The sequence below is a fragment of the Paramormyrops kingsleyae genome, chromosome 18 (genome assembly GCF_048594095.1).
Source record: "Paramormyrops kingsleyae isolate MSU_618 chromosome 18, PKINGS_0.4, whole genome shotgun sequence".
NCBI classification, from domain to species: Eukaryota; Metazoa; Chordata; class Actinopteri; order Osteoglossiformes; family Mormyridae; genus Paramormyrops; species Paramormyrops kingsleyae.
Window position 1 is genome coordinate 12,728,540 of NC_132814.1, and position 21,795 is coordinate 12,750,334.

The following is a 21,795-nucleotide window of genomic DNA, read 5'->3' on the forward strand; positions in this document are numbered from 1 at the left end:
CCCCACCCCCCCCACCTGACATCACCGTCTCGCAGAAGGCCAGGGTCACTCTCTCATCATTCACCGCCAGTCTGCTGTCCGCCAGCATGAAGGAGCAATTTCAACACACTTTTAACATGCAGTAACTGAAGAGCAGATTTCCAAAAGTCCCTTTGTCCATTTTTGGTTGTTTTTGAGCTGAGACCTGAAGTCAGGCTTCCTGGTCATGTGTTACAGTATCAGGGTCGAAACGCACTCCGTCCTCAGGCTTCCTTGTCATGTGTTACAGTATCAGGGTCGAAACGCACTCCGTCCTCAGGCTTCCTCGCCATGTGTTACAGTATCGGGGGCCAAAACGCACTCCGTCCTCAGGCTTCCTCGTCATGTGTTACAGTATCAGGGCCAAAACGCACTCCGTCCTCAGGCTTCCTCGTCATGTTTTACAGTATCAGGGCCAAAACGCACTCCGTCCTCAGGCTTCCTCGCCATGTGTTACAGTATCGGGGGCCAAAACGCACTCCGTCCTCAGGCTTCCTCGTCATGTGTTACAGTATCGGGGGCCAAAACGCACTCCGTCCTCAGGCTTCCTCGTCATGTGTTACAGTATCAGGGCCAAAACGCACTCCGTCCTCAGGCTTCCTCGTCATGTGTTACAGTATCGGGAACGAAAACGCACTCCGTCCTCAGGCTTCCTCGCCATGTGTTACAGTATCGGGGGCCAAAACGCACTCCGTCCTCAGGCTTCCTCGCCATGTGTTACAGTATCGGGGGCCAAAACGCACTCCGTCCTCAGGCTTCCTCGCCATGTGTTACAGTATCGGGGGCCAAAACGCACTCCGTCCTCAGGCTTCCTCGCCATGTGTTACAGTATCAGGGCCAAAACGCACTCCGTCCTCAGGCTTCCTCGCCATGTGTTACAGTATCGGGGGCCGAAACGCACTCCGTCCTCAGGCTTCCTCGCCATGTGTTACAGTATCGGGGGCCTAAACGCACTCCGTCCTCAGGCTTCCTCGTCATGTGTTACAGTATCGGGGGCCGAAACGCACTCCGTCCTCAGGCTTCCTCGCCATGTGTTACAGTATCGGGGGCCAAAACGCACTCCGTCCTCAGGCTTCCTCGTCATGTGTTACAGTATCGGGGGGCAAAATGCACTCTGTCCTCATGTAATCCGACAAAAATTATATATCCAAATCTCACTAAGTCTACAGGAATTTTCTCAAAAATGTATCCTGTGGACTGGGTGTGTTTTGGAAATTTGCTGTTTAGAACATTATGAAATGAAGTCCACGTCAGTCTAACCCTGCAGGACTGGACTCTGCGTGCTGAGACCTTTGACTTATGTGCTCATATTCCCAGTTGGTTATCAATTTCCTTGAAAACATATCCTGTGGACTGAGTGAGTTTTGGATGTTAGCTGATCAGTTGTACCTCTTCGTTCTTGTTAACGATCACATGCAATAAACTGACCCACGAGCAATTAAGGATCTCAGTCGTGTATCCATAGGTGGTCCGTCTGACCCTTCATCCCCATGAACCCGAGCACCATGGAGTATGTCAGCTGTTCTGGCCCAGAGTGGTGACCTGAACATAGGGGACGTGGGGGGGGGGGAGTGGCAGACATGCTTTTACGTGGATATACAACAATTGTGGTCCATGCTGTCATATCCCTTCCTTGTCAGGTTGCCAGCCAATCAGATGGGCTTAATTGGGCTGGGACTGTTGTCATTGGTGCTGAGGCTGCTCAGAGTCACCCTTCACGTACAGTTACAGTGCGCCGGCCTTTTCACGCCTGCCCTCACTCTTTTTGAAGCATACTACACTGAAACCCTTCAGTGATTAAATGACCATGAGGGGGGGCCGTCTCGCACCTCCAGGAGACACTCAGTGAGGGTTTATAGCCTCGTCCGACTTTAGCGCTGGAATTTTGAGCATCTCAGCTTTGGGGCAGCAGTGTATAGCCAGGAATACGCACACGAGCGAGACCCTAACCGGTATTTAAAACAAAAGAAACACTATTTCTGTGGAATGATAATGTGCAACGGGTCTGGTGAGGGTCACAGTCGGAGAGGTCAGCAGTTAAAGGTTCACTCAAGCATGGCAAATTAAAACAGGCAGGGGTTCATGTGTGCAGTCGGGATCAGCAGTAGCAAGACCTGTGAAAACATTGAGGGGAATCACATATAGCCTGACACTCTCTCTGGCAGAGGAGGTGGGACACACTGTCCTGTTATACAGTATTTGCCTGGAGGGGGGGGCAGCCAGGTAAATAAGGAAAATAAATCCTGAAGAACACGTTCATATTTTCATGGGGTTTGTCCCTACAAGGAAGGAAGCCTGTTTGTTTTGAAGCTAGGCAGCTTTTTAAAGTCTTAAAGTGCTGAAACATTTTGTTCATCACCTGCTGTCATATGTTGTTCCATATTGAGTTTCCTTGGTGTGAAGCTTGAAATAATATGTTTAATTAAGTGTCAGTGAGTGTGATACACACCGTGATAGGTAAAGAAATGTGTGTGTGTGGGCATGCGTGTGTATGTGTGTGGGCGTGCGCGTGTATGTGTGTGTGTGTGTGCGCGTGTGTGTGTGTGTGGGCGTGCGCGTGTATGTGTGTGTGTGTGTGTGGGCGTGCGTGTGTATGTGTGTGTGTGTGCGCGTGTATGTGTGTGTGGGCGTGCACTGGGTCCTGGCTGCAGTGTGCGCCCCAGAGGATAAATATAGCCGCGTGCGGGACCTCCCTCGTCTCTGGCCCTGCCTGCAAACGGCCCTTCACGACCCTCGCTGTCACAAAGCAGGAGAAAGCTGGAGCGGTGTGAACGTCCGCACAGGCCTGGGAGAGCATGGCCGGGTGCGGGGCAGGGATCCTGCGAGGGGGCCCAGCTGTGGATTAGCCCGGGGGCTGCGTGACGTCCTTCCCCTGCGTGCGGAGTCGCTGACAGAGCCACCATGGAGGTGTCACAGGTTTGCTTGAGCAGACTCAGTGTCATCAGCTTCATCAAGTGTCTGGGTACGTGAGCATATGTATGTGTAGGGAGGAGTGGGGGTCCTGGATGTGGGTGCAGGTGGGGATTATAATATCTGAGTATGTAGATGCACGAGCGCATGAGTATCCATGCTTGTGAGTACGGCGCGTGTGTGTGCGGAGGCTGATGTATGCTAATGTATGGCGTCCCCAGCTGGTTAGGAAAAATGTTATGTTTGAATGAGTTCATATGCATAGTTTATATGCAGACAGGACTGGTATACTGATTCACAAGCTTGTGCGCATGTGTCATGTGGAGAACTTGTGCTTTTGCTGAGGATAATGTTTAATTTTGTGATGGAAAAGAGATTCTCAGCTTGGGATGTACCTTCCCCCGAGAGATATGGGGGTGGAAGGTTCTGACAAACTGAAAATGAAATATGAAACAATATATTTTATTTTGGGACTTAGTTATAGCCTTATTCTTGGTTGGTTATATGTTATGCTTTATTTTGCATTTTTTATATGTTTTATATTTTATTACTGCTTTCAGGTTCCGTGTGCTTTTCCTACATTATGTCTAAAATCCTAGTCAATATATTTTAAACATAGAGGCCTTTAAATGATTCTAATTGACATAATTCCTGGTGAAGCCATTAGCTTGTAAAATCATGCAGGAAGCAGTGATTTTGCCCAGTCCATTACTGACCAGCATCAGCACTCAGTGGCCATCTGTGAACTTGTCTGCTGAGGTCTGGATGGTTTGTGGATGCTGGAATTTCGGTCTGTGGTCTTTCACCTTTTAAGTAATAGAAGAACCTACCATTGACTTTGATTCTTCTAAATGATTGGCTCATGCATACTTTCTGTTTTCTTACTGGTTCAGGGTCATTTTTGCCACTTATTGACAATGAATGTGACAAAAATACGGTTGCTATGAGAAGAAATAGCCATATTCATCAGAGCATCGTCACATCATAGATTAAGGCAGGTTCTCCACCCCCCCTATCCGGTCGTGAACAGTTCACACCCTCTTCTCGATTTCTTTGGTGGCCTGGTACGTCACATACCGACCCCCTGATTGTATGGTAGGCATTAGTAGGCGTGTTCCGCCAGTCCAATTCAACGATGGTATGATCAGGCGGTAGGTTGCATGTGTTCTGCAGATCCAGTCTGCTGATTCTATTTATGTGCGTTGAGCTGTTTGGACTCCCATTTCTTCAGACATGTTCCATTTGCTGTTGACTACTACACACAAGGACGCTATACGATTGGGAGAGTAATCTGACACAGCAAGAATGCAATGGCGTAAAGATTTAACGGCTCTGGTCACAAGTGGGATATTTCTCCCCCCCCCCCCACCCAAAGCCCCCTCCCCCAGCCCCATGTAAGGACAACGATTCCTCATCAGGGAAATGAAAACAGCAGCTGTGGGCCGGGGCGTGTTTAGCTCAGCCAGGGCTGATCATCTGGAGGGGGCGTAGAGGAGCAGAGATTCACTCTAAAAGTCCCTCTTGATGGACGTAATTATTGGAAGCATTCGGGCAGACGGTCTGATATCCAGCTGGGAATATGAGCAGATAATCCCAAGGTCTTTCATGCTGTGTTCTGCAGGGCTGGGCTGGCCTGCCCTCTCATTCGATTATAATTTGAAGAGCAAATTTCCAAAAGTCACTTAGTCCCACCAAATATGTTTTCAGGAAGATTTCTGTGGACTTTTGGAGTTCTGGGAATGTAAGTGAGTTTTGGTTCCCAGCACTGTAACATGTGATGAGGAAGCCTGGCTTTAGGTCACTGGCGGCCTCATCTGAAAGACAACAAAAAATGGACTGAGTGAGCTTTGGAAATTTGCTCTTCGTTTAGGTTTAGGCTTATGTGAACAGAAAGTTTACAACTAAGCTTTACACTCAAAGAGCTGTGAGACTGAGCCCCAAACAATCTAGATCCGTGTTTCTTAACCTGGTTCTCGTGGACTCCAAGCTTCTTCACACCTTCTGACTAGACAGTCCACACTTTTGCTTCCGGTAGGAAAAATGTGGACTGTCTGCTCCCTACATGGCTAGGTCTCACAGATCATACTCAATCTCATCATCATAAAAAACAATATGCAGATATAGCAGGGGGACACGTGATTGATGTTATATGTTAAAGCTGAGATCATTCACAGTGTCTTGAATGGCAGACAAATAATGCTTAGCAGTTATATACAGTATTTGATTGGGTGTCATCTAACTGCATGTGTGTTTGGGTGTCTCCTAGCTTCGCCGACTGGAAACCGATACAACAAGCCCCCTATCCCCCCAGCGAGCAGCGCCCAGGTGGACCGCAGGGGCCCGCCAGCCATGACGGCCTTAAGTGTGGATCCCGAGAGCCGGCCGGGCGAGTACGTCCTCAAAAGCCTGTTTGCCAACTTCACCACGCTGTCGGAGCGCAAGATCCGCATTGTCATGGCCGAGCCCCTGGTAAGTGGTGGCTGTTGCTCTCATCACCGTTGCCATTGAGTTTGATCATCATTGTCACAACAGTCACTGTAAGCACTAAAGGACATGGCTATGATGAATGGAGTGTTCTGAACATAACTACTATGTGCTTCCTTAAAGGTATTTACAGTGGGTATTGTGGACAAATCAGCAGTAATGCATTGTGGGTAACCAGCTACTCAGGCCTCAGTTTGGTACTGTGGGCAAAGTGGCAGTGAAGCATTGTGGGTAATCAGCAACTCAGAGGCCTCAGTTTGGTACTGTGGGCAAAGTGGCGGTGAAGCATTGTGGGTAATCAGATACTAAGAGGCCTCAGTTTGGTACTGTGGGCAAAGTGGCAGTGAAGCATTGTGAGTAACCAGCTACTCAGAGGCCTCAGTTTGGTACTGTGGGCAAAGTGGTGGTGAAGCATTGTGAGTAATCAGATACTAAGAGGTCTCAGATTGGCACTGTGGGCAAAGTGGCGGTGAAGCATTGTGGGTAATCATATACTAAGAGGCCTCAGTTTGGCACTGTGGGCAAAGTGGCAGTGAAGCATTGTGGGTAATAAGATACTAAGAGGCCTCAGTTTGGCACTGTGGGCAAAGTGGCAGTGAAGCATTGTGGGTAATCAGATACTAAGAGGCCTCAGTTTGGTACTGTGGGTAAAGTGGCACTAAAGCCAGGGTTGGCAATTCTCACGCATCTGGTATGACCCTCACGTGTTCAGACTCTCATACTCACACAAGAAATCTTATGGCAAATCTATATTATTCTATTACAAACCTAAATTAGCTACATCAAAAGCATGGGGCAGGTTGCAATCCCTACAGGCTGTTTAGAAGGAAATAAAACTCGTACATACAGATAAATGCATGTGTGTGCATTCTTGCCTTGAATTGAAAATCTCACTCCAACCAAGCTGACCTAAGTTGGCAACCCTGTACTAAAGCATTGTGGGTAGCCAGCTGGCCCTGGCTTTGCACTTGTTCTGCTGTCTCCGTAATTTGATTACAGAAAAAAGGGGAGTACATCAAGTGAAGGCAGAGAAGCCATCACGGTTAATGAAAGTAATAACCTCTAACTGTGTTTCCCTGGGCCCTGAAGGTTGTTCCTCAGCAAAACAAAGTGTTTTTTTTTTCTTTTTTTTTTGGTCTCGGTCTTCGTTTCAGTGGCTGTATGCATTAAACAGCTCACAGAGATTGACCTTCCCCCAGGTGAACACAAAACGGTCCCAGGAGATAACACGAGAGAACGGGACAAACAGTGCAAGTTTGTGGAGTGGCCGTGTACATCAAAATGACCTGGTTCCCCCCATTTTTTGGTTTCTCCGGTCAACGTGACCTACTCATTTACATTTACATTTACATTTACAGCATTTGGCAGACGCCCTTAGCCAGAGCGACTTACATAAGTGCTTTAAGACTCCACAATGAATTTTTCCCGATACTAGCTCAGTAAAAACCAAGGCTATGAACACCATCGATCTAATACTCTGTTGGAAAAGTGCTTTTTTTTTTTTTTTTCTGTCCCTGGACGGTGCTTGACAGTGTTTGAATCGGAGAGAATGGCATTTACAGCAGTAATATTAGTTGACTGTGTTGGTAAATGACCAACTAAATTTTAACCAAGAGTACTGTTCAGGTGGGGGGGGGCAAAGCCACAGTGACAGAAGACTGGGCAGTACTCAAGCTGGTCTGTACCTCCAGTGGGTGGATTGAGCTAGTCTGAGGTGGCGGGGGGGGGGGGGGGTATTAGGTCAAACCGGGGACGAGAGCATCGAATGTCCTTTGGGCTGTGGGATATTTACCAAGAGGCTCCGCACAGGCTGTCGGATGACCCCCCCCAGACACTCCATGTCATGGAAGAAGGTCCATAACAAAAACGCAAAGTCAGGGATCAGTGCAGTGTGTGGGCTGTGGACACATACAACAAGGCATCGCTATGGAGAGTCAAATCCCGGGAGCCTTGTACTGGGGGGGCCAACATGGCAGCTCAGCCCAAAAGACGCCCGAAAAAGGCTTTCAGTCCCAGACATCATTAGTCTGGCAGTGATTTTTCTTTGGTGGGTCTATCTTGTAGGTCCCTGATCATCACATACTCACAAATGCGCACAAATTGATGTGGCTGTCCACGCTATTTAAGCATCATTTGGACATTCCTGAGCCCTGAAGCGATAACTTTAACCATCTTGCAATCAGAAAGAAAATACCCTTGTGGGTGGGGCAGCCCAATATCACGGGGAGACATCATGTTTTGTATTTTGGTTTCGTCTAGAGTGCTAACAGCCCCCGCCATGCCCCCCACTCCCCCACCACCGTCCTGTTCCTGGCCAAGAGATAAGAGACTGGGAACGGTGACCGGGCCGTCTACCCTTATGAGACCTGTAAGTGTTAATGGTCCCAAATGGTGACAGTGGTCGCATGACACAGGGGCCGGCCCTAAAAATCTTGTCAGCAGCATTCTATGGTTTTTAACACCCACAGCTGTCAACCTGACACAAGTTATTTTAAAACAGTCCTCGCGACTGCACATTTTACCATAGTGCATTGCTAATTCCGCCTGGTTTCCCAAACTGAGCACCAGCTGAACACCTTGGCCTGCTGGCATGAGTCTGGCTGAGCACCAAATGCTCTGGGCAGCTCTGTAATTGGTCAGGAAATGGGGGAGGGGCAGCAGGAACACCGGTTTAAAGTCTTTTGACCTTTCGCTTCAGGTGTGTCACATAACTGGGCCATCTTCAAGGTCTCCGTGCCACGACCGCAAGTGACCTTTCAGTTCCTCTCTGCTGTGGGGGGAAAGGGGGGTATTAATTACCATGGAAATGGCCTCTGCTGTGTTTCTCCAAATGCTAACTGGGAGCATGTCCTCGCCACCCAGGTAAATGAATTATTGAATTTTTGTGCTGCCCATGTGTCAGTAGGTATGACCAGTATGGGGCAAGGGGGGTCATATGACCATTGGGGTGCACATGAATGAGGGACATTAAAAAAGCAAGTTTGCTATGCGGAACACAGTTAAATAGTTTAGAAGCAATTTTAGACTTATTATTTTAGAACTATTTTAGGTTTTAAGTTGTTAGCAAATAAGGTTGTTGTACTTGTATGCTTTTTTTTTGATGGGAAGTGAGCTGAAGGAGCAGAAAAAGGGCAAAGTGAACCTGGGGTAACACTCAGCATTTTGCTCCAGAAGCGCAGCTCGTGTGATCAGCCGCGACCTGGCATTCCGCTCATACCCATGGCGTGCGCTCAGAGCGAGCCGCCCAATGGGAAGGCCGTCTGATTTCGCTCCCGCTTTGATAGGACTGAGTTATGGCAAGAATGGCAAGAATCCAGGCTGGGCGCCACAACTGGGCCTCAATCCCTGGGGCCTGTTTCGGACCTCAGCAGGACGCTAACCACCCACATTACCTGACTTCACCCCCAGAAGGAGCAGAGCTCTTTTAATGGTGTAAATGGAGATGTTATGAAGAGTATATATAGTACTGTGCAAAAGCTTTAGGCTGCCAATAAAAATTATGTTTAAATTATTGCTATGATTTTACACTTCAGGGCCAAATGGACGCCAGCTTGTCCAACTTCTCATTCCACAACCAAGAGTAGTGATATAAAGGTGGTCGGCTCATTATTGCTCTATCAGTCTTTTGCAAAGGCTTCCCATTAGGTGTCGGAAGGTGCTGGTGGGAAGTTCTGTCATTCAGGTTGGGTATTGATGTTGAGTTGAGGTAAAATAGCAGAGCCCATGGAATGGATGGGCAGAGATTTTCACACTAAGGTAGGAGTAGGCAACCCTGATTCTCTGGAGTGCTCAAGGACCCAATGGTGACATCATTCTGTCAGCCATGGGATTTGAAACAGCAACCTTCCGATTACAAGCACAGGGACCTATCCTGCGTCTGTGTCACTCAGGGCGTTGGAAGTCTGTGCCTTTGTGTTTGTGGTCCTTGGTTCAGACCTGGGACTGACTGGGAATGCATATTTATGTAACTGGTATTTGGATGTTGTGGATGTTTGTTTTGGAGCAACGTGTCACCCAGAATCTTAGCCTGGGGGTGTCATGTGCTCTGTAAAAGGTCTGAAGGGGAAGGGGGGGGGGGTGCAGCAGGAATGCTGGCTAAAAGTCTATGACTTTTTCCTTCAGAGATGTTTGGTAACTGGGCATCATCCAATTCTCTGTTCAAGCCTGGGAGTGACTGGTAATGGATGTATGTAGTGTTGGGTATCATGCGGCCTGTAATGGGCTGGGGTGGGGGGGGGGGCAGAAGGAACACAGCTTTCATACTGTTTGACCTTTAACTTCAGTGTGTCAGGTAGCTGGGCCATCTTTAGGGTCTCCATGTCAGGACCGCAAGTGATCTCTCAGTTCCTCTATGCTGCAGGTAGAGAAGAGGGGGGGGGTATTAATTACCATGGAAATGGCCTCTGCTGTGTCTCTCCAAACGCTAACTGGGAGCATGTTCTCGCCACCCAGGTAAATTCTTGGTATTTTGTGCTGCTCATGTGTCAGTAGGTATGACCAGTGTGTGTGTGTTGGGGCGGGGGGGGGGGGGGGAGTCACATGACCATTGGGGAGCGCAAGAACATCAAGGGGCATCAATGAAGCAAGTATGTATTAATTGTCATGAAATGCTTTGGTCACTCCAAGAGCCCACAGCTGTGCCTGCCTGACACGTTCCTCTTTGTTCTGTCGTGTAGGAAAAGCCAATTACAAAATCCCTGCAGAGGGGAGAGGATCCGCAGTTTGACCAGGTAAGTGTGTGTATATTGGCGCTCTTCCACTTGGTATACAGGAAACAGGCCATACCCGACCAGTACCCAAGCCGCACCGCGAAGAGTCACTAGTTACATCTCAGTTCCAGCTCGCTTCAGTCTTCCACTGCAGAAGGGTGGGCTCAGCACAGGCTGCGCGACTTGGACAGCAACAGTGGCATAAATCTGAAGAGACACTTACTTTCTGCTCACACAGTGTACATCACAATTAACTATGTGCTAATTTCTGCTAGCGTTTCTAGAATTACCGTGTTATGTTAGCATCAAATGCTACTGGGATTAGCATTAGCTTTCGTAAATTTGCTTTACGAGTCTATTCCATTCAGCGGTTCTGTGGTGTTTTATTAAGTAGGTAGCTGGAAACGTTCAAGTTCCCTATTATCAGGAATGCAATAATACATCACGATGTGCAATACTAGCAATAATGAATGATATATAGAATATAACCTTTTTTCCTTCTGATAATCCACACATATTGATGCAGATCACCAATATTTCTGTGCAATTTTACTTAATCAGATGGTGGTGACGCAGCCGGCTCAGTTTGGTCATGCTCTCACTCACATGTCAGTGCTGGTACAGTTCTGGTACGGCTTGTATAATTTACAATGGAAGACCGACTCTTTGCGGTGCGGCTCGGTTCTTGGTGGTGGTGGAAAAGTGCCGCTAGTACTGTATACAGTACTGTCCAAAAGTTTTAGGCAGTCCAAAGAAATGTTTAAAGCTGTTTATCTGGGTAGCAAGTGTACTTTGGCTTAGAACAAAAAAACACAATTTAACATTAGAACATGTGCAAATTAAGAGTAACACAATAAAAACTAGTAATAGTTTCTTCTGTTTTCTAAAAAGTTCCTGATATCTAGTTGGATGGCTAGATGAACACCGCTTCAGTTCACAAACCTCTCCTCAGGGGCACCTCAGCCGTTCCATGATTTTGTTAAATTTCACCAACAGCTCAATTAAATAATTCAATAAATTGGTTTAAAAAGTCAGTGACAGATTGACTAGCTGTATGAGGTGAGCTGGTGGCCAAGTCAAAAAATACATGGCTGCACTGGACGGTCGCTGCAAATACTGGGGTGATTTTAGCAGAGGTTCTGAAATGGCAAAGCTGACACACTTTGACCGGCATAATATCATAGTTTTACACCAACACGAGGATAATTTAAACATCATTTTCTTTGCCTGCCTAAGACTGTATGTGAAGACCCAGCAGTCCTTGGGGTTGGGAATTAATAATATGCCTGTGCCACACATCCACCCTATTCAGCCTAGTCATACTTCCTGTGTGTCATTGATGTGCACCTGCTGACACACCCTTCTCGCATACTTCTCATATTGTAACTCTATTATATCTTCAAGCAATTATTCTAAGTGCTGCACCAGGGTTCAGAGGTACAAGAACAGGAGCTGCAGATCCATTAAGCCATATACTGTCTGCTGCATAGATCGGGCATTAGGCAGCAGGTTTATGAACTGATCATGTGACCTTAAGTGCACGCTACATCATCAACACCCTTCATCCTGTTTCTGCAGTTGATCAGCACCATGAGCTCGCTGGCCGAATACTGCCTCCCCTCCATCCTGCGGACTCTGTTCGACTGGTACCGGAGACAGAACGGACTGGAGGACGAGTCCCACGAGTATCGACCCAGAGCCAACACCAAGTCCAAAAAGTGAGGATGTAACTCATACCCCATTGTTGTCTTGTCCTTCGACATTGATCAAGCAGTGATTGGTATGTAACTCCTGACAGCAATACAAAGAGGTGGTCGATAGGCAGCTAGCTTCACAGGGGGCTCCGGTAGCCTGCAACAGCATGCATGCCTGGACGAGATTGATGGGATACCACTCAACTAAGTCCCACCTTCTTCACCACCTAACTACAATCCAAGAAACTTTGTCACATTACAATTTTTTTAGCAGACACTTTTACCCAAAACAACTTTTTTGAGGGAGAGCAAATGGGGCCTAAGGGACTTGATCAGGGACCCAGTGGTGAAATCACTCTGCCAAATCTGGGATTTGACCCAGCAAGCTTCCCTACTGACCCACTGGGCCACACGCCGTATGGTTTGTCGGCACTGCTGCTTCTTTTCTTAGTTAAATCTTTTCTTCTTGTCACAATCAGCAGCTCCTGAAAAACAGGGCGGCCCTTTAATTACTTTGTTCCAACCCCTAATCTAACCTGGGCTGGCTACTTCCTACCCCTCACTACAGAGCAATGTCAGCGGCTGGCACGCAACTTGTGAGCATCTCCTGAATCGGAGGGCTGCGTTTCTCACTCGCTCTAATACAGTGGTCAGGTTACCATTAATGTACTCAAGCTATTCAGACTGAGTCGGTAATGAGGGCCTTTTGTTGCTGTTATCAGCACATCAAGCATCAGCCATTTATGCAGGAACCAGCTACTTTCCCAGCCCCTTACTGTAGGCACTTTTATTGTGTGTGTGGGAAGTAGCCAAACAGCACATGTATTTCTAATACAGTGTTTCTGATACCAGTCCTTGAGGACCGCAGACGGTCCACGTTTTTGCTCTCTCTCAATTCCCTGGGAGCAAAAACACAGACAGCCTGGGGGTCCCTGAAGACTGGCTTGAGAAACACTGGTCCAATAGACGTCTGGTACATCTCCTTCCTTCTCTCCCTCACTCTCTCTTTCCCCCGTTTGCTTAATTTCAGTGATGAGCAGCAGAAGGATTACTTGCTTGAGAGGCGGGATCTGGCCATCGATTTTATTTTCTCTCTAGTGCTAATCGAAGTCTTAAAACAGGTAATTCTCCTCATTTCATACACGCGCAGTCCTGTTCGAAAGCCAGGAGGACGTAAAACATCGGCAGAAGTGTGATGTAGTGTGACATTTTCAAGATTAAAGATTTTTGTTAGTCACAAGCATGAATGCACCGGCAGTGAAATTGCCACTATTCCAGACTGTGCAACAATTAGACAGGTAACAAAATAATACCAAAAATAGAGAAATATATATAAAAAGTAAAGATAAAAAGGTTAAAAGAGAATATTTAAGAAATGTTTTTGAAGTGCAAGTTGCAACAATAGTTTATTTACTTGATGGTGTTAAATATCCAAATTTTATTAACGGTGTGAAAACACAGCCAATTTCTGCAGGCACTGCTGACCTGAGAATTAAAAAAAAAAAAGATTTTTATGCTTTGTTTCCTTTTCTGACCAGATTCCACTCCATCCACTCCTGGACAACCTTATCCAGGAAGTCATCAATGTGGCATTTAAGCACTTTAAATACAAAGAGGGGTAGGTTCTGAGTATATAATTGATGTACAGGTACCCAATTTGCAGAAATACAGTTCTGGTGCAGATGTTCTTAGTCGTGAACCAGCTCCAGCATCTGACCATTCAGATCTTGCCTGGTTTCTTGCCCTTGTGATCTGTCCTCTGATTGGTTGCATCGCTTACTCTGCTCCTCTTTCTTGTTCAGGTACCTCGGGCCCAACACTGGCAGCATGCACATTGTAGCGGACTTATATGCAGAAGTGGTGGGAGTCGTGGCCCAGTCCAGGTGGGCAACGTGTTCGTGTGTGTGACTGTGTGTATGTGTGTGTGTGTGTGTGTGTGTGTGTCTCTGTGTTCGTGTGTGTGTGTGACTGTGTGTCTGTGTGTGCCTGTGTGTGTGTGTGTGTGTGTGTCTCTGTGTCTGTGTGTGTGTGTGTGTGTGTGTGTATGTGTGTGTGTATGTATGTGTGTGTGTGTGTGTATGTGTGTGTGTGTGTCTCTGTGTCTGTGTGTGTGTGTCTCTGTGTGTGTGTGTGTGTGTGTCTCTGTGTGTGTGTGTGTGACTGTGTGTCTGTGTGTGTCTCTGTGTGTGTGTGTGTGTGTGTGTGTGTGTGTGTACACACTGTCCTTGTCCCTTCAGTTCACATTCGTTCTGTCGATGGTGCGGAAATTCAGTGACAAGTTGCCACCCCATCCTGTGTGTCTTCTCGGAAAGCTGCCAACATCCTGCGAGGAGGGCAGGCAGAGGTCATGCCCCCCCACCCAGCTCGCTGCCAAATGCCGCTCTAAACATAGAGCTGGATGAGATCCCACCCTTGCGGTGGCTTTGCTGGGGGGGGTTTGGGCAGAAGCCTGAGGCCATATCACTTAGAGGAATGCTTTTTCTGCGTTAACAGTACTGCCAATATGCTCTTTCAAACAAAATAACGAGTCAAAAAACAGTTACTGACAATTACGAAATCTGAAGTCTATTCCCATCAGCATCCTTGCAGCAAAAATTCAGATGGCAAAATGAAAATTAAATTCTGTTTATGTTTATGATACGTTAGGATTTAACATGTTTATCATGTAAGCATGTTTTTCACTGGAGTCCTGGTAGTCCCTCGGGTCATAGTGAGAAGTATTGAATTGCGAGATTTGGGCAGTTGTGTTTCTCTTCTAGTAAACAGGGATTGAGGGGGTTGTTTTTCTCTTGTATGGACGCATGTGTCCAATGAGCATCAAGCCTCAAGCTCATGTGACCGCCTGGGGGCGAGCCTGAAGCTAGGCACTGGAGACGGCTGATTGGCCCTGCTCTCAGCTGTGGTTAAGGCACTCCATGTCTCTGCAGGGACCTCACCCAGGATTTGTTGTTTTTGCCAGACGCACATAGGTCACAGTTAGGTTTGTGGCAGAGACACTGATCTCTGATCAGTGCTGAATATAACCACAGTCCATTCACTGCTGAACCAGGGTTGCTTTCTCAGGAATGTGGTTCATGGAATCTACATGGCTTGACTCAAACCAGCAAGAAGGTCACCATAGAAAGGGGGTCCTTAAAAGAGACGTGGTTTATCTTGGAGTCTCTGTGGTTTGGCTGATGCACAGCAGTCAACTGCACTGCATCACTAAGTCACTGTTGGATCTGTGGGCAAAGTCCATTTTAGTAGTGTCCTAAATCCCTGACCTGTGCAGTTTACATGTCATTAAGTGATCTCTCATCCATATGTACCGTGTGTCCATTTCAGTCCTGCTTACTGAATGTTTATTTCTGTAAATATTACCTATCGAATGCTCAGTTTAATAGTATTTCATTCATATGTACTGAATGTTATCTCAGTGGTACTTCAGTCCTGTGTACTGAATTCTTGTTTTAGCAGTTCTCAAACACTGTGTAGTCTTCAATCGTTTAAGTTTCACTTTCCAGTCAGTTAATATCTTGACTTCTGGTGCACTGATCATTACATCTTTCAATGTTCCATTTATCGTGTGTCTTATGTGTTTCTATTAGATCCTCTTTCTGCTAGATCCTCCTCTTTTTTCTTCTTTCCTTTCCATCTCTCTCTCCTTATCCCTTCACTCTCTTGCTCTCTCCTTCAGGTTCCCTGCTGTGAAGAAGAGGTTCATGGCAGAGCTGAAAGAGCTGCGACAGAAGGAGCAGAACCCCTTTGTGGTCCAAAGTACTATCAGCCTCATCATGGGGCTGAAGTTCTTCCGTATTAAGATGTATCCCGTGGAGGACTTTGAGGCCTCTTTCCAGTTCATGCAGGTGTCCACTATCTCCTCCTGATCTGTGGAATGTGAATGTTGCTTGCATGCCCTTTGCCATGGCCCATGAAGTCCTAGTCCTGATGTTGACTCCTCACAAGCTTTAACTAATCCTGTGCTGGATTCCTCTGAATGGAGACCAAAGGTCATGACCATCTGCATCTTTTACATTTATCTTCTTAATAAAACAGGCAACAAAATTTGGCCAACAAAATTCCCACCTAACTACGGTACAAATTCTTCCCATTATTTTTGAATCTGGTAGGACATAGCATAAGTACTGTTCTAAATGTCTGGCTGTAGAGTCCACCAACATTGTGTAGCTGACCTTTTGACCTTTCTCCGCCTCCTCTCCGTCATCCTGGTAGGAGTGTGCCCAGTACTTTCTGGAAGTCAAAGATAAGGACATTAGGCATGCACTGGCGGGGCTCTTCGTGGAGATCCTGGTGCCTGTGGCTGCGGTGAGTCCCTACAATTAAGGAAACGTGATCAGGGTTTACACAAACTGAGGCCGTTGTATCCTTGAGAAGAGCTTGAGAAATGGAGTGCTTTAACATCCAGCTTTGTGAATCAGTTTTGTTGTGAATTTGTGAATCGGTGCTGTTCAATGTGCTGTAAACGTGCATAAATCTTTTGGGCAGCAATGCCGTTAATTATGGGTCATGGGGGTTGTAACCCCCCAATAATCAAAACCAGCTAATATAACCCCTTGGACCTTAAATGGATGGAGACCTCATCCCTCCCCCAATGCTCAACCCAAAGTTATGCCCTTGGCAGGTTTTGTAATGCTTAAGGACATGGCCATGGGTTGTTGGCTTCAAGACCGGGCACTGTTGATAAACCTTTGAGCATAGATTGAATTAAGCTGAATAACTACTGTGAAATATAAATGAGATTGAATTGCTTTGGATAAGAGAACACTTGACAGCAGCTGGAATCTAGGGTTTCTGTTGTGTGGTTTCTCATCTGTTGTGGTGACCGATTCCTGTGTTGACGTTTCACCAACTCCAGACCGTGAAGAACGAAGTGAACGTGCCATGCTTGAGGAATTTTGTGGAGAGTCTCTATGACACAACCCTTGACCTGTCGACCAGGAAGAAGCATTCTCTTGTGAGTGACTGGTTTTCTTCTTGTGCCGTTTTATACTCGTTGCCTTGTTTGGATCGGGGAGTGATCACCTGACCATTTTAACCCCCGGCATTTGTTTACCAGTTGCCTCACATCAGTTGCACTGTTACCCCCCACCTTAATAAGCAATACCTCATCGTTGTAAATAAGTCACTGTACCTATTGTATTGAATTTGTACATATTGCATTTTCTACAGCGTTCCATGCACTGACATGCCCTACTGCACATTTAATACATTTATTAACCATATGTTATCGTTGTATATACCAGTGTTTCTCAACCCAGCCCTTGGGGACAAACAGAGTATGCATTTTTCTGCTCCCTCACAGCTCCCAACACACCTGTACCAGGTATCTGGTATTCTTAGTTAAGGACAGGAGCTTGGAGGGAACAGAAATGTGGACTGTCTGGGGGTCCCCAAGAACTTGGTTGAGAAACACTGATATATATCAACCAAACTGAATGTGCCATTGTCTTGTCTGGTCTTATCTGTGTGGGTATGGACTGTCTATATGAGAGCCACTGACAAACAGCAGCACAGTACCTGAATGTGTGAACATAGTTGGTGAATAAGCCTGATCTTGATTCTGATAAGGATGCCTGGATACCTGTTAGTGACGTATAATGACACTGGCCTCTGCTGACCTTCTCTCCTGTCAAGGCCTTATACCCACTGGTCACCTGCCTGCTGTGTGTCAGCCAGAAGCAGCTCTTCCTCAGCCGCTGGCATGTCTTTCTCAACAACTGCCTCTCCAACCTCAAGGTACGAAATCCGGCCTGTGATGGTCCAGCTGGTCCCATGTTCTGGTCTGGTAATGTGCCTGAGTTGCTTATGTAGCCACTACTCATGCCCCTGAGTAACCAGCCATGGAAAACCCCAAACACACTGTGCTTACAAAGAACTGGCAGCAGTTCATGGTAGATGGAACAACCATGCAAAGGCTTCAGACCCCTGGGACTATGAATAGGATAAGTGGGTACAGGAAATGGATTAGTGGATGGACTGATGGATGGATGGATGGATGGATGGATGGAAGGATGGATGGATGGACTTGTGTAAATAATTGATAGTAAATATTGGGGGGGTGGGGGAGAATAGAAAGCCTTTTTAACTTGAATTTTGCATATTCTGTACAGGGCCAGTACTGAGTGGATAACTAGTTGCATAAATGAATGAATGAATTAGTAATGCCAGTTGTCCATCGTAGAACAAGGACCACAAAATGGCTCGTGTGGCCCTAGAGTCTCTGTATCGCCTGCTGTGGGTTTACTGTGTCCGGATCAAGTGTGAGAGCAACACGGCCACGCAGAGGTGAGCACGGAGCTCGCAGCATTGGTCCTGGGGAGCAGCGGGGGCTGCAGGCTGCTCTGCAGGGGGAATCTCTAATGCGGCTCTTCCTCCTGCAGCCGCCTGAGCTCCATCATCACCACCTTGTTCCCGAAAGGCTCCCGCAGTGTGGTCCCCCGTGACATGCCCCTCAACATCTTCGTCAAGATCATCCAGTTCATTGCCCAGGTCTGGGGGTCTCCAAAAACAGCACTACATATATGAAAGAAAAACACCATATCATAAATTATAATCTTGAAAATGTTTCACCTCTTGTCTGAGAGAGTCTTCGGCTCATCAGAATGGTGGGAAACCTCCATGGATGTTCTACTATGAGATTATGGATGTAGAGTTGTCCTTCTTCTTCTTTACTTATTTGTACCTCAACCTGGAAGACTGAGAACGTCCATAGAGAACCATAACTTGTTTTTTAAGTCGAACTGTTTTGATGAGTTTATTTGCAAAGCAAGCATTGGCTAGATGTTCAGTACACAGTACAGAAGATCATGAATCCACTTGATAAAGTTTTGCATTAATATGTTCTCCTATTTTGAGCGCTCAGTCCCAGACTTTTTGCTGTGAACCAGCATCGCAGGATATTCCTGTATGCAGTGTGTCGTCTGACACTTCATTCTTGTCTCGATGCAGGAGCGGCTCGACTTCGCTATGAAAGAGATCATTTTTGACCTGCTGTGTGTGGGAAAACCGGCAAAAGCTTTCAGCCTTAATCCAGAGGTAACTCATATTTCGCTGACAATTTCAAAAACCCCATGTTCCGCCCACACTTTCCTATATAATGCTGGCATGCCTGTAAAGGTGTTTGTGAATGAAAGTTTGTATATTCAGTTATGACAAGCAGCCTTTGTGGGCATTTTAGTGTGCAGCTCGTTAGACGCACTGCCGGCCCTCTTCGCCAAGGCAGCCATTTTTTTCTCCCTCATTGGAGGATTCAATCATCTTGTGCCAAAGCAGGAAGCGAGGCCAAAACCCCCACCCAGGGGTGGCTGCTGCTGGGCTAATGAGGCTGTTAGCGGAAAGCCAGAGCCCAGACCAATCGCCTGGCGCCTCCTCTCATGGCATGCTGCCTCGGAGCTCAAGCGAGGGGCCCGAACCTCTGACACCACAGCGGTGACACAGAGAATTTAGACAAAAAACTTTTGACTAAATCCAAAGATGTCCAGACCTTCCTTAAGTATTTTATGCTATTCTTATTTATGAATAATCTTATGAAAATTACATATAATAATAATAATAGTACTGTAATTTTGTATTTATTTTCAGCCTCAAGATAATAATAATAATAATAATAATAATAATTATTATTATTATTATTATTATTATACTACACCACAGCCCTGCATTTCATAAGCAGTTAGGAAGATGGATAGATGGATGGATGGATGGATGGGTGGGTGGATGGATGGAAGGATTCTTGCTATTGAAGCAGTACTGATGGAATGGTGACCTTGTGCCCCAGAGGATGAACATCGGCCTCAGGGCCTTCCTGGTGATTGCGGACAGCCTGCAGCAGAAGGACGGTGAGCCACCCATGCCCAACACGTGTGCCACCCTGCCCTCGGGCAACACGCTGAAAAAGAAGAAGACCTATCTGAGTAAGACCCTGACCGAGGAACAGGCCAAGCTCATCGGTAAGTCCCGGACCACAGCACTGTTCACTATAGAGACCATGTTTCGGGCACCATAATGACACCAGCAGGTACCACGCTGACTGAGGGTAGTTTTAGCCAAAAAGGCCAAAGGGGTTGCATGATCCATTTTTCGGATTGGGAGCATTTTCTTTGTGTGACTTGATTTGCTCTACAAATTACCTGGCTGTTTCAAATCATAAGCTCACCTCGAAAAACTCAGAGATTGGTCAGTTGTTTTGTCAATTATGGATTGAGCAGGACAGTTGAACCCTATCGTTTTACCGTATTTCTCCTGATGCCCCTGCAGGCATGGCCTTGTACTACTCACAGGTGCGCAAAGCTATCGACAGCATCCTCCGACATCTGGACAAGGAGGTGGGCCGTTGCATGATGCTGACCAACGTGCAGATGTTGAACAAGGAGCCTGAGGACATGATCACGTGGGTGCCCTTCCTTCTGCAGACCTCCTCGCTTCGCTGCCACAGTCCACCTAAATGGGTCATCAACCAGCTCAGCAGAGCATTCATTGGACAGGACGATCTTGGGAGCGATCCTGAGGGCCAAGCCCGTCCTCATAGCCTTGATCCGTCTTTTCTCATTTTACCTTCCTCCTCCTTCTCTTTCTCCTCTCTGCCAGTGGTGAGAGGAAGCCGAAGATTGATCTCTTCAGGACCTGCGTGGCTGCCATCCCACGCATCCTCCCAGAGGGCATGTCCAAGCTGGAGCTCATTGACCTTCTCTCAAGGTCGGCCTGCAGCTCCCCGCACATGATGTAGCCTCTCCTTACTGGAGAACATCTCCCCTGCCATCATCATCCCTATTGGCTCAGCTTGATCATGTGACATCATCCCCTGTGCCATGTTTGTTTGCCCTGTCTCACAGCTTGGCATCACCTAAAATCGATGTGTGTCATTTCAGCACACAAGACCGCCCTTTTAATTGTATGATTAAATCCCAGCAGAGGTCAGCAGTCCGCTGTGGCTATGTGTAATCTGACCAGGGGGATTAGCCTAATTGGCTGCTACAGTTCAGACTTAAGCCATTCTGAATAAGCCGCCTTGTGCTGCATTCTACTTAAGAGCTCAGAGGGGATCGCCTTCCTGGGTTTTGTATAGACTCCAGCTGGGACTGGTGAAAGGGAGCCAAACACTTCAAGGGGTGGACGTCTGCCTCTGTTTATTCCAGAAGAGCCCACAGATTTGGAAAACATCAAAAAAACTACCTAAAAAGTAGCAAAGACTGCTGGCAATTTGACAAATATTTCTCTTCTCAGGCTGACCATCCACATGGACGACGAGCTGCGCCTGATCGCCCAGAATTCCCTGCAGAGCCTGCTCCTGGACGTGCCGGAGTGGCGTGAGGACGTGCTCTACGGCTTCACGGGCTTCCTGCTGCGGGAGGTGCAGGACACCCACCACGGCCTGCTGGCCTCCACCGTCAAGCTGCTGCTGCAGCTGCTGGCACAGTGGAGGCTGCTGATGCAGGCCCCCAGCAAGCCCCGTGCTGCAGAGGTACTCGCTGAGCCCATGTGGAAGCAACATTCACCCAGCGTGCCCAACGTAGCAATGACCCAATACTTATACAGATTTGACCCGATAACTTCCCATTGGTTACATTGCTGCACCTTTGATGAATGATTAGTATCTGTTCTGGTGTCTGGTAGACAGGTGCCTATGAAGGTCCAGCTGGTCCTTTGGTGCTTGACTGGACTAATTCTTTCCATAATGGAACTAATTTTGGATTGTTTAGAGCAGTGTTTCCCGATCCGGTCCTCAGGACCCACAGTTGGTCCATGTTTTTGCTCCCTCCGAATTCCCTACCAGACAGTCCACATTTTTGCTCCTTCCTACTGGGAGCTGGGAGAGAGCAGAAACGTGAACTGTCTGTGGGCCCCCGAGGACAGGACTGGAAAAAATTGGTTTAGAGGAAAGAAACCCCTTATAATCTCTGTGACCTTTCAAGGCAAGGAATAGCTGATCAAATTATGGTTGGCAATGGCCTTGGCTGACCATATTATACATACCCAGTGTC

The 21,795-nt window shown here is 47.1% G+C and overlaps 1 protein-coding gene across 11 annotated transcripts in view; it reads left to right on the forward strand.

Annotated features, from left to right (window-relative positions):
* The window catches only part of fryb (furry homolog b (Drosophila)), a 71,603-nt gene that overhangs the window by 18,183 nt on the left and 31,625 nt on the right, over nt 1-21,795 (forward strand). For 10 of the 11 annotated variants that reach the window (XM_072702171.1, XM_072702172.1, XM_072702165.1 and 7 more), the window contains exons 2-18: nt 5,195-5,397; nt 10,089-10,142; nt 11,700-11,839; nt 12,846-12,936; nt 13,354-13,433; nt 13,618-13,698; nt 15,492-15,660; nt 16,028-16,120; nt 16,671-16,769; nt 17,450-17,551; nt 17,997-18,100; nt 18,196-18,304; nt 18,764-18,850; nt 19,593-19,764; nt 20,072-20,204; nt 20,402-20,509; nt 21,038-21,275. In XM_072702171.1, the coding sequence (XP_072558272.1) occupies nt 5,278-5,397; nt 10,089-10,142; nt 11,700-11,839; nt 12,846-12,936; nt 13,354-13,433; nt 13,618-13,698; nt 15,492-15,660; nt 16,028-16,120; nt 16,671-16,769; nt 17,450-17,551; nt 17,997-18,100; nt 18,196-18,304; nt 18,764-18,850; nt 19,593-19,764; nt 20,072-20,204; nt 20,402-20,509; nt 21,038-21,275 (1,980 nt within the window). In that variant the 5' untranslated portion in view covers nt 5,195-5,277. Of the gene's footprint in view, nt 1-2,608; nt 2,981-5,194; nt 5,398-10,088; nt 10,143-11,699; nt 11,840-12,845; nt 12,937-13,353; nt 13,434-13,617; nt 13,699-15,491; nt 15,661-16,027; nt 16,121-16,670; nt 16,770-17,449; nt 17,552-17,996; nt 18,101-18,195; nt 18,305-18,763; nt 18,851-19,592; nt 19,765-20,071; nt 20,205-20,401; nt 20,510-21,037; nt 21,276-21,795 lie in introns of those variants that run through there. The other variant, XM_072702170.1, reaches the window with a different exon arrangement.